Genomic DNA, 18,220 nt, shown 5'->3' with positions numbered 1-18,220 from the left:
CTAGTGGGGGAGAGGGGCAGGAATCTAACCTAGAAACTCACCTGGACGCAACACCCTTACTACCGTACGAGAACCAGGTAGACCTGGATCTCTCTCAAAGCCCCGCATTATAACTCCTCTGCTACTTAATGTCGACATGAACCCTTTCTTAACTAAACATTGTTCCACCAATGGCAGTCACGTATCTGTCAACTGATGAGGGATCCAGTACTCATGATTCCCCCTCTGTGTTTGTTAATTACCTTTTTTAATTTTCCTTTTTAGCTCACCGAGGCTTTTGGGGTAGAAGTATGGGGTGGGGAGGGAAATGGGGGGGGGGGGGGGTTGGGATTCAGTACAGTGTTATGGTATTAGCTTGTTTTATTGTTTGTTGTATGTTTCCTTTCCGGCTGTCACACACCCGTATTATATTCCATTCTGCACTTGCCAAGGCACGGCCTCTACTCCTACTTCGCAAGCACGCGCTCCTGTCCGCAAATCAGACCGGATATATCTCTTCCTATCCTCCTTTCTACACAGCACACTTATCACCCCCCTTGATGGCATCCTTTTGCATTTTGTCCTGGAATGTTAATGGCCTCCTGGACAGGGTGAAGTGAACTGCAGTCCTTACCTTTTCACACTGACACCTCACAGAGGCTCTCCTGCTCCAAGAACCCACCTTATGGGTGACCGCTGCCCCTTCCTGGCAGGTAAGGGATACAATAGTGTCTTTCACGCAGGCTGTACGACCGGATCCCTCGGAGTGGCCATTCTGCTGCGCCATTCCTTCCTCCTCTCTGTTTCTTGTGACGTCTGCGACCCACAGGTCCGCTTCCTTGCCCTTACTGGAATGCTTGAACGCAAGACCTTCAATCTGGTAAGTGTGTATGCTCCAACTGCGGCCCTTGGCACCTTTCTCCATGACCTGTCCGGGATGCTCCTGGACTTCCATAGGGGCTGACCGTTATCTGTGGGGACTACAACACGGTTCCCGTCCCATAGGATGATGCCACAGGACCTCCCACAATATTCAGGCGCTCCAGAGCCCATCATCTCTCTAACTGGGCCACTGCCTTGGGTCTTTGTGACGCGTGGAGGATTTGGAACCCGAGGCGCTGACCATATACACATACTTCAGCTGCCCATCACTTCTGTTCGCATATAGACCTTGTCTTCATGCCCGCCCTCAGTTGTTGTGCCATATCTTATGCCCAGAGGCTCTCTCAAGGCATATCTGATCACGCTCCTCTCCATCTTGGTTCCTCCAGAGATGGTCCACGACCCATGTGTCATTTTAGTGCCTAGTATCTCCCAAGACCAAACCTATGTCCAAGCCTTGAATGAAGAACTGCAAACGTATTTCCACAATAAAGAGGGCTCGGTTGCAGCTGTTGCACCCTCTTGGCTGCCAGAAAGGCCACTCTGTGGGGATTTGCAAGTGGGCGTATCCGTATGTAGGAGCGCGCCTGCTCCCTTCACAACACTCAGTTGGAGGCGCATGCCCTTTGGCTTGAGAGAAATCTTGTGACTTATCCCTGTGGCAATACCTTCCGATAACTGAATTTTCAATGTGAAGAAATTCTCCTTCAATCCCTGAAAGCTGCCAAACATCTATGGCGTGCCCCCTCAGCCAGAGTCTACAGGTGGGGAGATCAGAATGGGAACTTGCTGTACTGGCTAGCCTCCCACCAGCAAGTGAATAAGATTGTGCCGGAAATTGTTGATGAATGCGGTAGCTCCTTCCATACCCTCCCTGAGATTACATTTATACATCGCTCCCCTTGGGTGAGACACAGCTTTTGCCACTCAGTTCCTCGAAGATGTTCCTCTCCCCTGCCTCTCTCTATGACCGAGGTCCGAGTGTTAGACAAGCTGTTTTCGGCCTTGAGGTTGGGGCATACTTGTTGAAGATGGCTCCCGGAAAGACTCCTGGTCCTGATAGGTTTTCTGCAGCAAACTACGGGTGTTCCGCGATTTCCTGGCCCCGCAACTCCTAGCCCTAGGTTGGAGAGTTGGCTGCCTTTCTTGCAGAGATAGACATTGCAACAATCGTGGTGATTCCCAAAACACAGCTTCCATCTCCAACATGCACCGCTAATCGTCCAGTATCCCTCATCAACGGGGAAGTTAAAATCTTTGTGATACTCTTAGCCACCAAACTCAGACAAGTTCTTCGTACATTGATGCATCATGATCAATGTGGCTTCATGCCAGCCTGTAGCATAAGACACTGCCTTCGATGGCTTCCTGTGGCCCTAGCCCAGCGACATATATTGCCTCCTTACTTAGCCTTGCTTTTCATTGATTCTGAAAAAGCGTTTGACTCAGTGGACTGGGGCTACCTTCAGCTGTTGCTGGCACAGGCCAGGATCGGACCTCGCTTCAGTGGACTGGTCAAGGCTCTTTATTTCATTCCTAGAGCAGTTGTTCAGAACAGTGGAGTACTCGCCCATGCTTCCCTGATTGGAATGAGGGACCAGACAGGGCTGTCCACAGTCCCAGCTCCTCTTCGCACTTGTGATCGAGTCACTGGAGCAGCTCATCCGCATTGATGCAAAGGTATGTGGATGAAGATGGAGGGACGGCCATGGAGATCATATAGCCTTATATGCAGGCGATGTCCTGCTTTATTTATCGAAACCCGCAGTGAGTGGCTGCTGCTGTCTCCACCTCCTGCATTGCTTTGGAGAGGCATCAGGTGAACTCCTCAGAATCCCTATTAGTGCCCCTGACCCCCTTTCAGGACTGCGTCGACTGGCAGGCTACCATACCCATCCATCGTTTTAGCTTTAAATAACTGGGCATCTGGGTTGCACTACAATATGAACTGGCCTATCTGTCCTTGTGTTTGCATTGATAAAAGAGTCACAGAGACTTTTTTGGGGAAAACTAATCATTTAGGACAAATTTAGATGATGTGGTTCAAGGTTTCTGCTTTATAGTCACATAGCCAGAATGTACTCTTTCCTTTAAAACAAGGGTTCCAGGATCCTCCAAATTGGAACATAATAGCATACTCCCAAATCTCTTGTATTTTCTTGTTTTAACTGCCTCCAGGTTTGAATCCAGTTGCTGTTGCTTAATGATGAGGTAGGAATTATTAACCAGAACAGAGTGTTTATAGTTCGCTAGTGCCATGGTCGTTCTCACAACTATTTTGCCTTAGAGTTTTTCAAACATTTGTTTGCGCCCCAAGCCCAGCCAGACAGCAAGTTAGCTTAGATCAAGGAAATTATGTTATCTGATCTTCTTGCCAGTATCATTCAGGTTTATAGCAAAGTTGTTATATTTATTTTGTTTTAGTTCTTTCAAAATTAACCCCTTTTTCATGGAAGGATTGGTATTACTGAAATCACATGATTTACTATTGTAGCTATATGCAGAGTAGTCAGGGATTTTACATTCAACTCCAACCTAATTTTGCTCTTGGTAGTTACTGTTCATACATTCCGCACACATTTTTTTATACTCCACTATTTTTATGCGGTTTAAATATTGGAAATTCGTAGAGCATTAGTGGGACAGGCTTCCATTTAAGTATTGTTATTGAATTGAACAACATAGGCTAGCAAACGTTCTTACACACTTAGTGATCATAATTTATTTTTGCTTCTTGTGAGCCTGTGCTCAAACCAAGAAACTATTTGTCCACAATAACTTCTAAGTATTGATATTGATCTACATGTTCCTGTGTTGCACTTCCAAGTTGCCATACCAATTACTTGATGTTTTCCCAAATGTAATTACTTTTGGTTTTGAGTCGTTGACGGATAGTATAACACCCAGCAGGCTAGGAAGAAGCATGACGCCTAGCTTGCTGGGTGTGTGGGGACTCTAGTTCCAACAAGGAGGATTCCCCTCCTGTGTGCCTTCACTCACTTTGATTTCAACTTTCGATAGTTTTTTCTCTCTGGGGAACCGTGTACTCTCCTTTGTTATATTGTAGTCAGGGCACGTACACTGGACCCCTTAAAGCCCTCCCAGTCCCTCCTTTTGTTAGAATCGTTGACAGATAGTTCATTCTCCATATTATATTCATTGATTTTTTTTTTTTGATAACTGGTGTTTTGAAGGTAATGGTAGTAAGACCTTGTCATCGGCTTAGACCTAATGTGGGTGGTAAACCTTGCACTCTGTCCAGATAATCTGCTAAATCAGCATTGTATATATTAAGAGCAACAAAGAACGAAGATGCAGCCTTGTTTTAGGGGTCAACGTATTCTTACATGGTATTTGATTCTCAGCCAAGTGTCTTTATGTAGCTGTATTTTTATAAGATGTAATATGGAATGTTTACTTTATCGAAGGCTGTACTATAATCGATAAAGCAAACATAATGGTGGTGTTTATTATGCTGGCCTTAACTAGAATGAACAGTGTTGCAATATTATCAACAGTTGAACAACCAGAACGAAATCCTGTTTTGGGTGAAGGGTAGTCGGTGTTTATCATTGTTAATTTATTGAATATATGTTTTACTAGTAACTTGCCTTCACAGTCTAAAAGGTCTATAAGCCAGTAGTTCTTAGGGTAATTTTTTGGCCTTGTTTTGTGAATAGGATGGATGATGGAGGCTTTCCATGATGTGGGAATCTCCACGGATGACAGGACATATGAGAATATTAGAAAATTTAGCGAGTGGTATCTGTTTTTAATACTTAGATTCTGCCCTGCTGCTCTTGAGGAGTGGATTTTTGATCAAGGTGATAATTTCTTTTAGAGTTATAGTGAGTAAGATTTTGTAATAACAGACAAAAAGAATAGAACCAATTTTGTTACTTTGCATATAGGTCTTTTAAATTGGTTGCCCAAATATCGCTTGCTCTGAAGTCCTCATTTGAAGTTCTTGGAGACTTAGGGGCCAGATGTAGGTAATTCATATTTACAGACTCTTAAATACCGAATTTTACCGATTCGGTATTTAAGAGTCGGTAAATATGAAGGGGGAGATGTAGGTATTACAGAATCTGTAAATACCGAATCTTTAAGATTCGGTATTTACCGATTCTGTAAATACCGAATCGGTATTGCCCATTGATTCCTATGGGCCTTGAAGCCCATAGGAATCAATGGGCAATACCGATTCTGTAATTACAGAATCGGTAAATACCGATTTTAGCAAGGGTGCAGGGGGTGTCACTTTGACACCCTCTAGCACCCCAAAGACGGGCAGGTGAGCCATGTGGCACACAGACATGCCCTAAGGGCATGTCTGTCTGTCACATGGCTAGGGTGTGCATGCACACATGTGCATGCACACCTGGATTCGGTATTTTACCACACAATTGGATTGTGTGGTAAAATACCGCATCTGTAAGGCCTGTGGCACTCTCAGGAGTGCCACCTACATTTGGATATACCGAATCGGTAAAAAATACCGATTCGGTATTTTACAGAATCTGTAAATTTACCGAATCGGTAAATTTACCGATTCTGTAAAAATATGCCCCTACATACCAATTCTTACAAACCGGCCGAAAATACCGATTTTCGGCCGTTACCGACCGACCTACATCTGGCCCTATGTACCTTGCCTAATCTGGGACAAAAATAGCTTGGTGTTATTTGACATAGACCTGGAAGTTTCCCTCTACCTCATTCATTCTTTGTCTCCTTTGAAGCTTTGCTTGTTTAATCTTGAGATCCCATCCAGAGAAGCAAAATCTTTTTAGGAGGGCTCTTAGTTCTTTTGTGTGGTACCTTTATGCATTTGTGAGCAAACTATTTGTATTTTGTTGTGATTCACCATAATTCCTAAGTTTGTTGTGATTGTTTCTTAATAATTTCCAGTCACACAGCCAGTTTATCTGTTTTTGTTCAAGTTAAGCATCCGGTGACAATCTGGTTTGAATTAAGTCTGGTTTTTGTAGTCATTGTGTTTTTAGAGGTAAGGGCCAGCTTTCAATCTTATGTCTGTTATTTATTGATATTATGAATTTGTTCATTAAGGCATTCTCAAAATGTTAATTAAAATATTGTAATTTGTGATTGTCATTAAAATAAAATAGTATCTCCTTAGGGTTGTGATCACTTTCTCATTGAGAAAAAAAACGTGTTTGCAGTTGTTAAAGTTGGAATATTGAAGGAACATATAACCAAATATACTGTTTGAGTTCACATATTGAAAAATAGTTTTTGCTGGTTTATGAATAAAACTGAACTGTAATCTAGGTTGATTATTAAGTTGTTTGTGAGCTTACTGATTGCTGAGGGCATCTTTTTGTTTATCGGATTTGAAAATTATGGTCTGGTATGTCCCCAGTAGAACCTGGTTGAGTTGTCGTTGGTACGTTTTGATTGAAATCGGCTGTTAAAATTACAAATATGAATGTGACCCCAAGATCAGTTTTAGTTAATCCAAAGTTTAATAATATTTCTTTTTTCCTTTATTAGTAAAGGAGGAAAATAAACATTTATCACTAGATTGTGTTTGTGTAGCGATCTTCCAGTAAGACTGTCGGGAAGTGTTTGGATTTAAATTTGATAATGGATGACTTCATTTCCAGACTGTTGTTTAAGGTTTGAAGTTCTTCACTTGAATTACCTGATGTATTTTTTGCAGGCATTATTTTATACATGGAAAAGTTAGGTAAATTAAATGGTGAATTCTTCCAAGATCCAAGACCATTTAGGGGTTGTTAGAATAAGTAAGTAGACTAGTGCCACTGGAGTGAATATGTCGCTTCAATCCAGTGGTATTCCAGTAACAGAGTTGAAAAACCTGAATATTGCATCATTGCATGATTCTTCCATGTGTTAGGGTTGCTGAAGAAGGATGTGGTTTGTAGCCTATTGTTGGGGGTCATAATTACGGTGATTACCTTATGATCAGCTTGGAGAAACGTGTTGGTTATAATGTGCAAATTAACATAGTTGAGTAGGTGCTCGGGTCCCTTTAGGTTACAGATTCTTTTGGATGAGGACGAAGTGTTTTCCTGGTTTGGTCTTCTTATTTGCAGTATTCCCTAGAAAGGAAACTGTATCATCTACTCTTTGACCTTCAGTGAAAGCTGTCCTTTATGTGTAAATTTAGGCTTACATTATCAATTCTTGTAGTCCTATATTTGTGTTACAAGAGAATTCTCTCTATTCGCATTGCCCTCCCATCTTGCCTATTGATAGATGTTGTGAGGGAGACATGATGGAGTAAGGGGTGACAGTAATTTCCATCTGACTCAGTGCTTAGTTTTTGTGCTTTTTCCTTGGATGTTAGGTCAAAATAGAAGGAAATATATGCCTTTATTATATCTCATATCTACAAAATAGCTTTCTATGAGTGGGAAATAAATTAAAAACATTTAAGAACTTGATACAATAAATGTCCATTGTACAGAATTTTGGAGGCTTTTCGCTTTGTTAATTTAGTTTTCACGCTGTTGCAGTATTCAGAATCAAGGGAACATCAAGGTGCATAGGAAGAGCTTTAATTTACTAGAGTGTTTGGAGATAATTTAGGAATTAATTGGTAGTGTTGGTTATGAGGAAAGAAAGTTGAATGACACTGGCCACATGATTTAGACTTGTGCAGAGAAGATAATTCTATGATCGGACAGGAGGCAAGGGTTATACTATATCTTCTTTCGTTACAATACCATATTTTCAAACAGTAGCCATTTTCACATTTTTAGAAAAAAATATTTTTCCCATGAAAATAGGGGAAAACAAACAAACCGTTCATGAGCCCTTCTTTAATGCCCACATCTTAGGATTCCACATAGTCCTTCCTCACTGCCTGGACTCCCTATTCCTTCACTGCTCAGCAACCACTTAAGTACTCAACTTGTTTCCCTGATTTTTTTCTTCCCCCAGATGATTCCCTGTGACTGTAATGGTTGTGTGATGCTGACATTGGTAGAAAGGCGCCACGTCTCGGCAGTATTCTATTGATGGTGTTTTTAGTTCAGATCCCTAGTTTGGTCGTGGGACCGCTGTTGCGCTCCTCACACGTCCGGGGCATGCTCAACCTATGAGTCGGTGCGCTCTTTGCCCGCTAGAGGGCACTAGTCCGGCGCGTCTAACTGGCTCCACAGCGCATGCCGTTCTCCCATTTCACGGCAGGGGAGAGCCCATAGCTGGGGCCCGCAAGCCACAGAACCTTGTCTCCGCTGTTCATGGTTATACCCGATCAGCCAGTTCGGTATTGTTCCCTGCATTCTGAATAATTACGCCCCCACCCAGGGTCTGTATTGCGAGGCTTGCTCGCATTGATGCTCTTTGGGCCTGTACCGCACCACAGGCTTGAAAGCTTTGTTTGGGGCAACACGTCCCGGACAGCACAGCCCAGTAAGTTGAAAGGGCATGCTTGTGTCACTGGGATTGGTGCATCCCCATCGTGAGCCCCAAACCCACCCACATTGTCATTCTCACGGCACCCAATTTTGCGCATGAACAGAAGTTGTCTCCCACTCCTGCACACATGCATGCTGCATGAAAGCACAATTCAAATACTGGTTATTCACTCCTGCCTCATTATAGTAATATGCTAATGGTTTCTGCATCCCGCAGTGCAATAAGTTAAACATGGAGGCTTCTGAGGCAACCTATGAGGAGAAGGATTTCCTTTCATATTTGCAGTGGGATGAGCACTTTTATGAGGCGGTGAAACCCTCAATTTACAGAGCTGTAATGGAACAGCGTCTCTCCGATAGCATCGTGCCAAGGACCAGGCCCCTGTCCCGAAAAACGCCCCACCCCCCACCCTATGGATGCTCTAGTTGAAACTCCCCACCCCCTTAAAAAGGAAATGTGAGGAAGGGGATGGATAGAGATGGGCTTGAGCACCTTAAACAGGCAGTCTTGGCCAAGTCAATTCCCCAGGAAGCCCCGCCCCCCCTTGCACCTGCTACCTCTTCTCCCGAGCCCTGATACTCCTGACCAGCAGGACGGCGATTTCCCAGGGAACTCCGAGGATGAGGCTGGTTCCTTGATGCCTTAGCACCCGTCTACCAACCCCATTCCCCTCAAGTATGTGATTCATATATGTTGGATCATGACCGCATCATACACCATAGGTCAGCTGTGTAGCGCCTGGTGATGGGTTGCTAAGTTTGTCACTGGGCGCTTCCGCAAATCTTTTGAGAAGGAGGCCCGAAATAGCCTCACGGCGAAGTGCCCACGACCTACCCTGGAGGGCAAGGTGGTCCTTTTCAGGTTACACACCCAAGGCCATATGTTTTTCTGCCTGAGACTCAGCTCTTATAGAAGTCTGGCTCTCCTCCACAAAGGAGCCATCTGTCACTCAGACCTGCCTCCCAATGTTTTTTTAAGCAACGTCTTTCTAGTCGACAAGTCTGAAGGCGGGTGCGGGTTGGTTATCAATCTCTGAGATTTCAACGAGTGGTTGGTGTAACCCCACTTCAAAATGGAAGGAGTTCATCTCCTCATGGATGTCTTGCTCCCATCAGACTTGATGGTGGGTCTGGATCTGAAAGACACTTACCTGTCCATCCCAGTTTTTTCTCCCCATTGCAGATTTCTGTAATTCAAGTGGCGGGTGCAGGTTTTTGAGTTCACCAGGCTCCAATTCGGCCTATCTTCAGTGCTGTGGTGTTTCACCTAGGTGCTCAGACTGGAAAGAGTTCCACGGGTCATCCGGTTAATTGTTTACTTGGACGACATGTTGCTCATGGCCCAATACCCTAAAAACTGTTTTACCCAGCTTCAGATCTTTATAGACCTTTTGTAAGGCCTGGGTTTTGTAATCCACTAGACGAAGACTCTTCTCTTCCCCCTCCCAAAGAACGACCTTCTTGGGCTTCATCGTTGACTCCACGTCTGCGTCTTCCGAGCCTTTCCTTTCGGAAGATGGCCAAAATAAGGCACAAACTATGCCAGACACTGGCCAGGCCCTGCACATTAATTCAACAGATTACCCGCCTGTGAGGCCTCCTCTTCTCCTTGATTTGGCAATTGTCCTGGGTCCACTTCATTACCAGGCAGTACACCGCCTGAAAGCGCACCACCTGAGGATGGGTTTGACAAATGCCCAATCAGTGCCTCTGATGGACGGAGCCAGAGAGGAGATCAGATGATGGTTTACCCACATGGAGGCGTGAAACGGAAGAGCAATCTTCGGTTCTGTTCCTGAATTGGTCATCAAATCGGACCCCAGCAGTTCTGGTTGGCGCGACCGTTGTGGGGGATCTCTCCACAGGAGGAAGTTGATCATTAGTAGAACAAAGCTTACATATAAATTGTATAGAGCTCCTGGCGGGATCGTTCACAGTCCATTGTTGGACCAAAGACCAAATCCAATCCTGTGTCCAGCTGAATACGACAGTGTCTCTACAGTGAGATGTACCAATCACCTGGGGGGCAACAGATCCTGTGTTCTGTCATTCATGGCAAAGGATTTTTGGAACTTCTGTCCAGAGCATTAAATCTCTGTCATGGCAGAATACCTACTGAGCCAGGCCAACCAGGTGGCGGATTGGCTCTCCAGATCTATGCATCCTGTATCCTCGGGTCTTCCGGTGGATGACTCCTGGGGCTCTTTCTTCGTGGACCTGTTCGCGCCCTGCCTCGATTATCACCTGCCCCAATTCTTCAACTGTAGGCCGGACCCTCAGGCAGCTGCGGCTGATGTGTTTCTCCAGGATTGGAGCTAGGAAAGGGGTTATGCCTTTCCCCCCCTTTTTGATGATCACTCTGTCATTAGCTCAGGTCCGTGGGCAGCTGGCGGAGGTAGTCCTGATAACCCCCATTTGGAGGTCGCCAATATGGTTTCCAGTTCTTATGGAACTTTCTTGTGATTCTCCAATCCGTCTCCCCATGTTTCCATACATTATGTTGGATCCGGATCGGGCCCTGCATCGCCTGGTATCTGAGGGTTCCCTCCAGTTGATAGCATGGTGGATTTCAAGTGACACTGGTCACTCCCAGGCCTTTTGCGACAGGCTGAGCTTCTCCTGTCCCAAGCCTGGGTGGACCGTCTCACCAAACTATTCCATTCTTCCTAGACGAGATGGGTCCGTTGGTGTCTACGATGGGATCTGGATCCTGTGGTAACTGATATACTGCAGTTATAGAATTTTCTGTCCGGTCTGGTGGAGGACGGATTAGCCTACAATTCCATTAACACAATCAGATCTGCCATTTGGCAGGTCATACATACCCCTGTCAACGGGGCCCCGGTGGGAGACCACCCTGTCGTTTGCCAGCTGCTTCGCGGCATCGGCCTTTCCCTTACCCGTGAACCTCGATATTTGGTTCTGTGGGATGTAAATTTTGTCCTGAACCTGTTTCTGTCCTTGCAGCTGAGCAGGTTCATATCCAAAAAGTAGCTTTTGGCTAAATTGGCAATGCTGCTTTGCCTCGCTTCATGTAGACCTGTCTCGATTGTGCGAGTTTTGGATATTTCAGCTAGTGTATTTTCCCCGGAAGTCAAATACTCGTACAGTCTCTTACCCAGCGTTCAGTGGCTCTCCCAAGTGGTGCGATGTGCGCTGCCTTAAGGCATATGAGGAAATGACTCGAGGGCGATAGACAGCTCCTCATTGCATTGAGAAAACCATATAAGGAGGAATCCTTCCCTACAATAGCCTGTTGGGTCCATTAGGTGATGCAAGAAGCGGACATAGTTACCAAAATGTTTGGAGCACAATCCGCAAGGGGAGCAATGGCCTCCAAATTATTTTGTTTGGCGGCATGTCTGGGGGACCTGATGTGCGCAGCAGAGTGGTCCTCAGACTTGACTATGTTATGTTAGCATTTTGTTAAGCTCCTGGTTACTCCAAACCGCAGTATCCTTGCGCTGGATTCCAGCTGTCAGTCAGATAATGGGAGTCCCTGCATTGTTAATGGGCAAGGCCATTTCTAAAAAGGCAGGTTTTTAGATGTTTCCGAAAAAGGACCTCCGAGGGTTCTAATCTAAGATTGAGTGGGACCCAGGTCCACTGTTTGGCTGCCAAAAAACCTAAAGGAGCTACCACCAAGATGTGTTTTGTAAAATGTAGGGATTCTGGTCAAACCAGTTCCAGATGATATCAAACACTGACTTGGAAGGTAAGGTTTATTCAGAAAAGAGAGATAACCGTGGCCTTTTTTTGTTGATGATTCTATGTACAAAGCACATGGCTTTGAAGGAGATCCTCTCCTCAATAGGGAGCCAATGAAGTTTTACCAGGGCTGGCCCAGTCAAAGCGAGTCTGGGAATATTCAGGAGCAGTCATGCTGCCTTATTTTGTAGCCTTTGGAGCATTTTAAGCCTGCCCTTAGAGTCCCCCAAATAGAGTACATTTGAGTAGTCCATTCGCGATACTACTAGGGCTTGAACTACCATTCTTTTTTCAGGATCTGGTAGAAGCCCCAGAATCTTCCGAAGTATTTTTAGGGTACCAGAAGAGGTACTGACTAGAGTTGAAACTTTATCTTCAAATGATAAGGTAAAATGGAACCCGATTCCAAGGTTTTTCACCTTAGGTTTGGGAACCGGCATAGGGTCTAGCTCGTTTGGACACCACAATGTGGACCAGATAAAATATTGTTTGCCTACTAACATAATGTCTGTTTTATTTGCATTCTATGTCAGACAGCTGTCCTTCATGCAGTTGGCCAGGTCTACCAGACATAGTTTGAAATCATCGGCAGCTTTGCTGTTATCCTGAGCCAACGTTATAATCAGCTGGGTGTCATTAGTGTAGAATTCTATTGTGACACCTCGGCTCTCAATATGTTCGGCTAAAGGGTGCATGTATAAGTTAAATAGGGTCAGACTCAGGGCCGAGCCCTGAGGCACTCCCTGCTGCAGCTACAGTATCTTTGAGGTGTAGACCTGTTTGATAAACTGTGACCCTGCAAGAAGTCTGCAATCCAGCCCAACACGGTGCCCCCGTAATTCTGTAGCCTTTCTAATAGCAGTCCATGAGATAATATATCAAAAGCTGCACTTAGGTCAAGCATGACTAGTGCAGCTGTCTTGCCTTCATCTGCTGCAAGACGCCATGACTGATGCAAATAGGAGAGCCGATTCTGTGCTGAAGAATGAGTCTCATGTAGAAGTACTTTCTCTTCCACGAAGTTCATCAGCTGTTGGTTGACAAATTGTTCCACAACTTTTGCAAAGAAAGGCAGCAAGGATATGGGGCTCAGATTCTCAGGTACTCGAGGATCTAATGTTTGTTTCTTCAAGAGTTGGATCACCATAGTGTGTTTCCAATCAGAGAGAACATGCCCTGGCACGAATGGTAAATTTATCACGTTAGTGAGCACAGGGGCTATCACTTCCCTGCCTCGCTCTTATATGGCAGGGGAGGCGGGGATCCAATGGATATCAAGATTTTACTTTGGACATAAGGTAGTAGGTCTCAGCCTCCAAAATAGTTTTCAGGTTTGAAAAGCCGTCAGGAGAGGTGGTTGATAATGGATCAGATGTGGGAAACTGAAAGTTTCTAGCGTTTTCAGGAAAGAAAGTATAGATGGTGTTTATCTCTCGAAAAAAAAGAGAGCCATCTGATCGCAGAGAGCAGTGGTGGGTGGATTTGACCCAGCCGTACGTTCTAAGGATGACTATCTGAAAAAGTTCCCTTGAGGAGTTTTTTGACTGCTCAATTTTCTAGGTATAAAAATTAGCACACGTATGCCTCAGATCTCTGATATTCTTTCAGAGAATCTAGGTAAATTGTTTTTTTGTGAACATCATAATCTTTCCGCCACAGGCGTTCCAGCTGCTTGCAAGTTTTCCTCTTATCTAGCAATGCCACAGTAAACCATTCTGCCGAAGGTTTGGAGTGCATGCTGGTTATAAAGTTTAATGGGGTCAAATCATCCATGGCCTGATTAATCCACCCTTTGCTTCTCTGTTAGCAGTACGAGGACAGAAATTAAGTTCTAATACTTCCTGATTGTGGCGTAATGAGGGACCATTTATGTGCTCTCCTTTTATGGGATTGTGCTATTGGCAGAGGGAATTAAAAGATTTGGAAAGGAACCTAAAAATAATCCGACCATGCCATGGGGATAAGAAGACCTGCCACTATCAAAGTCGAATTGGTAAAAATTGGGTCTAGGATTTGACTGTGCGCATGTGTAGGCGTAAGTACAAGCTGCTTGAGCTGTAACAGCCCAAGATCAACAGTCAGGCCCCTAGCTATGGGGCAATTGACTTTGCCAATATTGATAGTGAGGTCCCCGATTATTAAAAAATTAGGTTTCTACTTTAAGCTGGTGATGGAGGTGGCTCAGTTGGTGGGGTGAGTAAGCTTTGAACTAGGATAATCCTCTCCTCTAGTCCGGACATAGAATGAAAATATGCCGAACAATGTGAAGGTAAATTTTAATTCTATTAAGGACACAGAGGCGAGGATTATCCCACCCGGCGATCATTAAGATGCAAACTCTCCCCGTATCATAGTAAGTAAGGCTGTTTTTCATTATGGATATTATAATGTTTTGATGTCAATGTGCTGAAGTTTTTCTGCCTTGTGCGAAATTAATGTTTGTCATGTGACCTGTTGTGACAAAATACGATCCAAAACAATTTCTGACATGGTGTGTTTTTGCAGGAAACAATTGATTGAAACTGGACTAGTGATACTGAATTGATTTTGTGATCAGCGCTAAGAAAGAGGGAGTCCAGGCAGTGAGGAAGGACTATGTGAGATCCTAAGTTGTGGGCATTAAAGAAGGACTCTTGAACTGTTTTTTTGTTTTTCCTGATGTTCGTGGGAAAAATCGTTTTTTCCAAAAATGTAAATAGGTGCTGTTTGAAAATATGGTATTAAATCAAAGGAAGAAGTAGCATAATCCTCGCCTCCGTGCCCTTAATAGAATTGAAACTTACTTTGTTAAACACATTTTAATTGAGCCGGCCACATGAGCCTGACAATCCTCCTTTTTCCTCTGTCTTTGCATTCATGTATACGAAGCGCATGCTAGCCACTGCTAGTACTGCAAGATAAAAAAAAATGCAGGTAAAAAAAATAGTGAAACTTCGTAAATTAGTTTACCTTTCTTGTTTTAGGAAACCCACATTATACATACTTTCGAAGATGATTTTTATGGAGAAACCCTCAGTATTGTTATTGCTGGGTATATTAGACCAGAAAGAACCTTTAACTCGTTGGGTAAGTAAACGAAAATTATTTTCTTTTCAATTTAATTCAGGCTTCCTTTACTTGCACAAATACTTACAAAAGCAAAGTACTGTAACACCTGCCAACTGTGCTACTATTTGCCTCTCTTTCTTAAAGTGATTTGATGCACATAATAAATAAAGTGTTTGCCTATCTATACATCAACATTTCCAGCAAACCTGAGTTTTATTAAATGTAAATGTCTGATTTGACCAAAGGTTTTTTTTCTCTTGTTTAAAACACTGTGCCAGCATTCTAAAAACTCACGAGGATTACACAGTTCGATTGCATATCTTTAAGTTACCACTGAAATACTAAAGCTAATTGTACTAATGTTTAATTCGATACATATTTTTAATAGTGTAGATTACTTCAGTAAGTCTGGTAAGATTTTGTTTTCATCCTTATTTGAAAAGCTGAAATTAGACTGCCCTACACGACAGTCATTATAGAGATCCACAGAAATAGAAAGAATAGCTCAAGCACAAAGTATGGTTAAATTGACATAGTCGAGTCACATAATCGTCTATACACTCCTGCCCTACATCCCTACCAGGAGTGAGCTCTGAAAGGCCTCGTGAGTGTCCCCCCCCCCCCACTCCTCCCTCATCTGTCACCCTCCCTCATCATGAACTACAGGATTACCTGTCACCCATTCCATAAGGTCATTCTCTGTATTTGTGACCGTTCAGATCAACTTTAATCGAAGTTCTTCCATGAGGACCGACTTGACTTATCCTTGTGCCATTTTGACAGTCTGGGACAACCAGTGTATTGCTGTGCAGCGTTTCTCCAATAGGAGACCCAGATTTGCAGACCTGTGGGGCATTTTCCTGTTTTTGCTTGGGCACCACACTAAGTAGGCAATGTTACATCGTTAGCTGTAGTGTACTTTCCTGACCTGTTTGAGCTTAGTGACCACCACTTCCCTGTATCCCAACAATGTGTAGCACGTCCAGACCATGTGTAGGAAAGTGGCCTCCCACTGGTCACTTTTGGGGCCGGATGCAGGCCTGTGTATTCTGCTAGGGGCCAGATATGAGCGATGTGAATAATTGAAGTATAAATATATCAGCAACAAGAGAGGGAGGGTATGAGTAGACACTCCTGGACCCCGGGCTAATTCATACACAAACAACAAAGGAGTGACTAGGCACAGGCATTTGAAAAACAATAACCACGGTTCTCTTAACGTGTGGTGAAGGTTAAATAAATGAATAAATAAACCCCCATGTAAAGTGCTCTGTCTTTATCTAAGATAAAATGGTGCTGTCAGTTCCGTTAGTATACCAACTGGTACGCCTCTCACCCTCTGGAGCTAGTAATCTGCAGTGGTGAAGCTCTATTCATTTAGAAGGACCCTCACTCACCACTAGTTGGTGACATGCTTCATCATCGGGTCCCCGCTAGGGTGACCGAGTATCACCCTAGCGTGCTACAACGCCTGACTACAGCGGAGCAGGATGTGGTGAGTGGAACAGTGCCCAAATCAAAAAGTGACTAAACGTGTGGTGTCAGTGCAAATTAAAAAATGCAGAGGTTGTAACCAGGTCAAAAATATTTTTAATGATGGCCAACCCGCATTGATTAAAAATAGTGAGTGGACTAGACAGGTTCTGAGTTACGGAACCGCAGTCCTAAAAATCGGTCGACATGTTTCTGCTGTTTTATTGCATTTTGCTCAGCTTTCTTCAGGACCTAATAAATAGTCCTCCGGTGGTGTGCGCGCACTAAGGCGTACCCTCCCGGGAGGCTCTAAATGTGAAAAATTAATAAAATTTAAAAGAAGGTGTGAAAAATTTTTTTTATCACACAACAGTTGACCATGTCATCTCATGCCATTTGCAGAAACAATCATAGCAACCTATGGGAAAAAAAGGGACAAAGACAAAGACAAACAATGACACATAATTAGATCTCAATTGTGGTCCAATATCTCAGAATAAGCTGCATTAATGGAGCTGACTGGGTGTGTCATACTGGAAACAGAGCCCATCCAAAAGTGACGGTGCAGTATAATATCATTTATATGAGTGCCTCAAAATTCTAGATCAGCACCCAACATGCCCGACCAGTTCTGCCGGTAAAATGCGGGGCAAATCGCATGTATATTCTGCTTTCAAATCAAGTCAGACTTGCCTTATACATATGGCTCATTCGTCCCATAGTATCATTCATAGTCGAGTGAAGGTCTAAACGTTCCGTTTTAACGTCGTGTGTACAATATAAAAATCAAGGGCTGTGAACCTCTCCAAAACGGAAAAGGAGCGAAAATGCTATATTTCTTAATTACTCACAAAAAGCGGGACATTAAGATGCCCCTTCGGTGAGGGTGGCGCGGGTGTACTTCACGCGGTGGCTTTCTGCAATGGGAGAAAGTAAAGGGCGTAGGTATGTATCAATTACCCCATTGCCAAGAATAATGATAGCACGGAAAACCAGGGGCCCCGGGTGATTGTTTATCAGATCGGGTGTCACTTACTTCTGCACTCGCGGCTCCCCGCCCGTGACCTGCTTTCCTGTCCGACCCTCCCGGAAGCGATAGTTTCACCGGGAAGCGACCTGTGTTTATGAAACGCCCTGGGCGGAACAGAGTACACCACGTGGGACGCTGATAGTCACGTGGTGTCGTCTGCAGTGGAATTCTTAAAGGGATACAGCGCAAAAGGCGAGATTCTAATGCCAAGCATTGCGAGTTCGATCCCCCGTATAACAGCTGAGAAACTCGCCTTGTTTTAGCATCCCTGAGCAAAAAACCTATGTAGGGAGCTTGATGAGTGTTCAACTAAGGGAGGCATTGTCAGTATTTATAATTGCTCCACTTGTATGAAGAAGCAGGTTGTGTATTTAGCATCATTAATACTCTGCTTCCTTGATATAATATGCATCACCCTTTATATATTCCAAATGAGCCTTTGTTGGAATAATGATAATTAATTATCTGCTGACTTCAGAATATTGATAACACTTACAGGGCAATGTGGTTATTAATGCCATACGGGGGATCGAACTCGCAATGCTTGGCATTAGAATCTCGCCTTTTGCGCTGTATCCCTTTAAGAATTCCACTGCAGACGACACCACGTGACTATCAGCGTCCCACTCGACTATGAATGATACTATGGGACGAATGAGCCATATGTATAAGGCAAGTCTGACTTGATTTG

General features: G+C 44.0%; 1 protein-coding gene across 1 annotated transcript in view; it reads left to right on the top strand.

Moving 5' to 3' along the window:
• RFK (riboflavin kinase) overlaps positions 1-18,220 on the top strand; it is a 78,199-nt gene that overhangs the window by 27,275 nt on the left and 32,704 nt on the right. Inside the window, exon 3 of the mRNA XM_078675790.1 lies at positions 14,942-15,044. Within this exon, the coding sequence (XP_078531916.1) occupies positions 14,942-15,044 (103 nt within the window). The remainder of the gene's footprint in view (positions 1-14,941; positions 15,045-18,220) is intronic.

Source organism: Lissotriton helveticus, chromosome 2_1 (assembly GCF_964261635.1).
Source record: "Lissotriton helveticus chromosome 2_1, aLisHel1.1, whole genome shotgun sequence".
Taxonomy (NCBI): Eukaryota; Metazoa; Chordata; class Amphibia; order Caudata; family Salamandridae; genus Lissotriton; species Lissotriton helveticus.
This window is presented reverse-complemented; position numbering and strand designations above follow the sequence as displayed.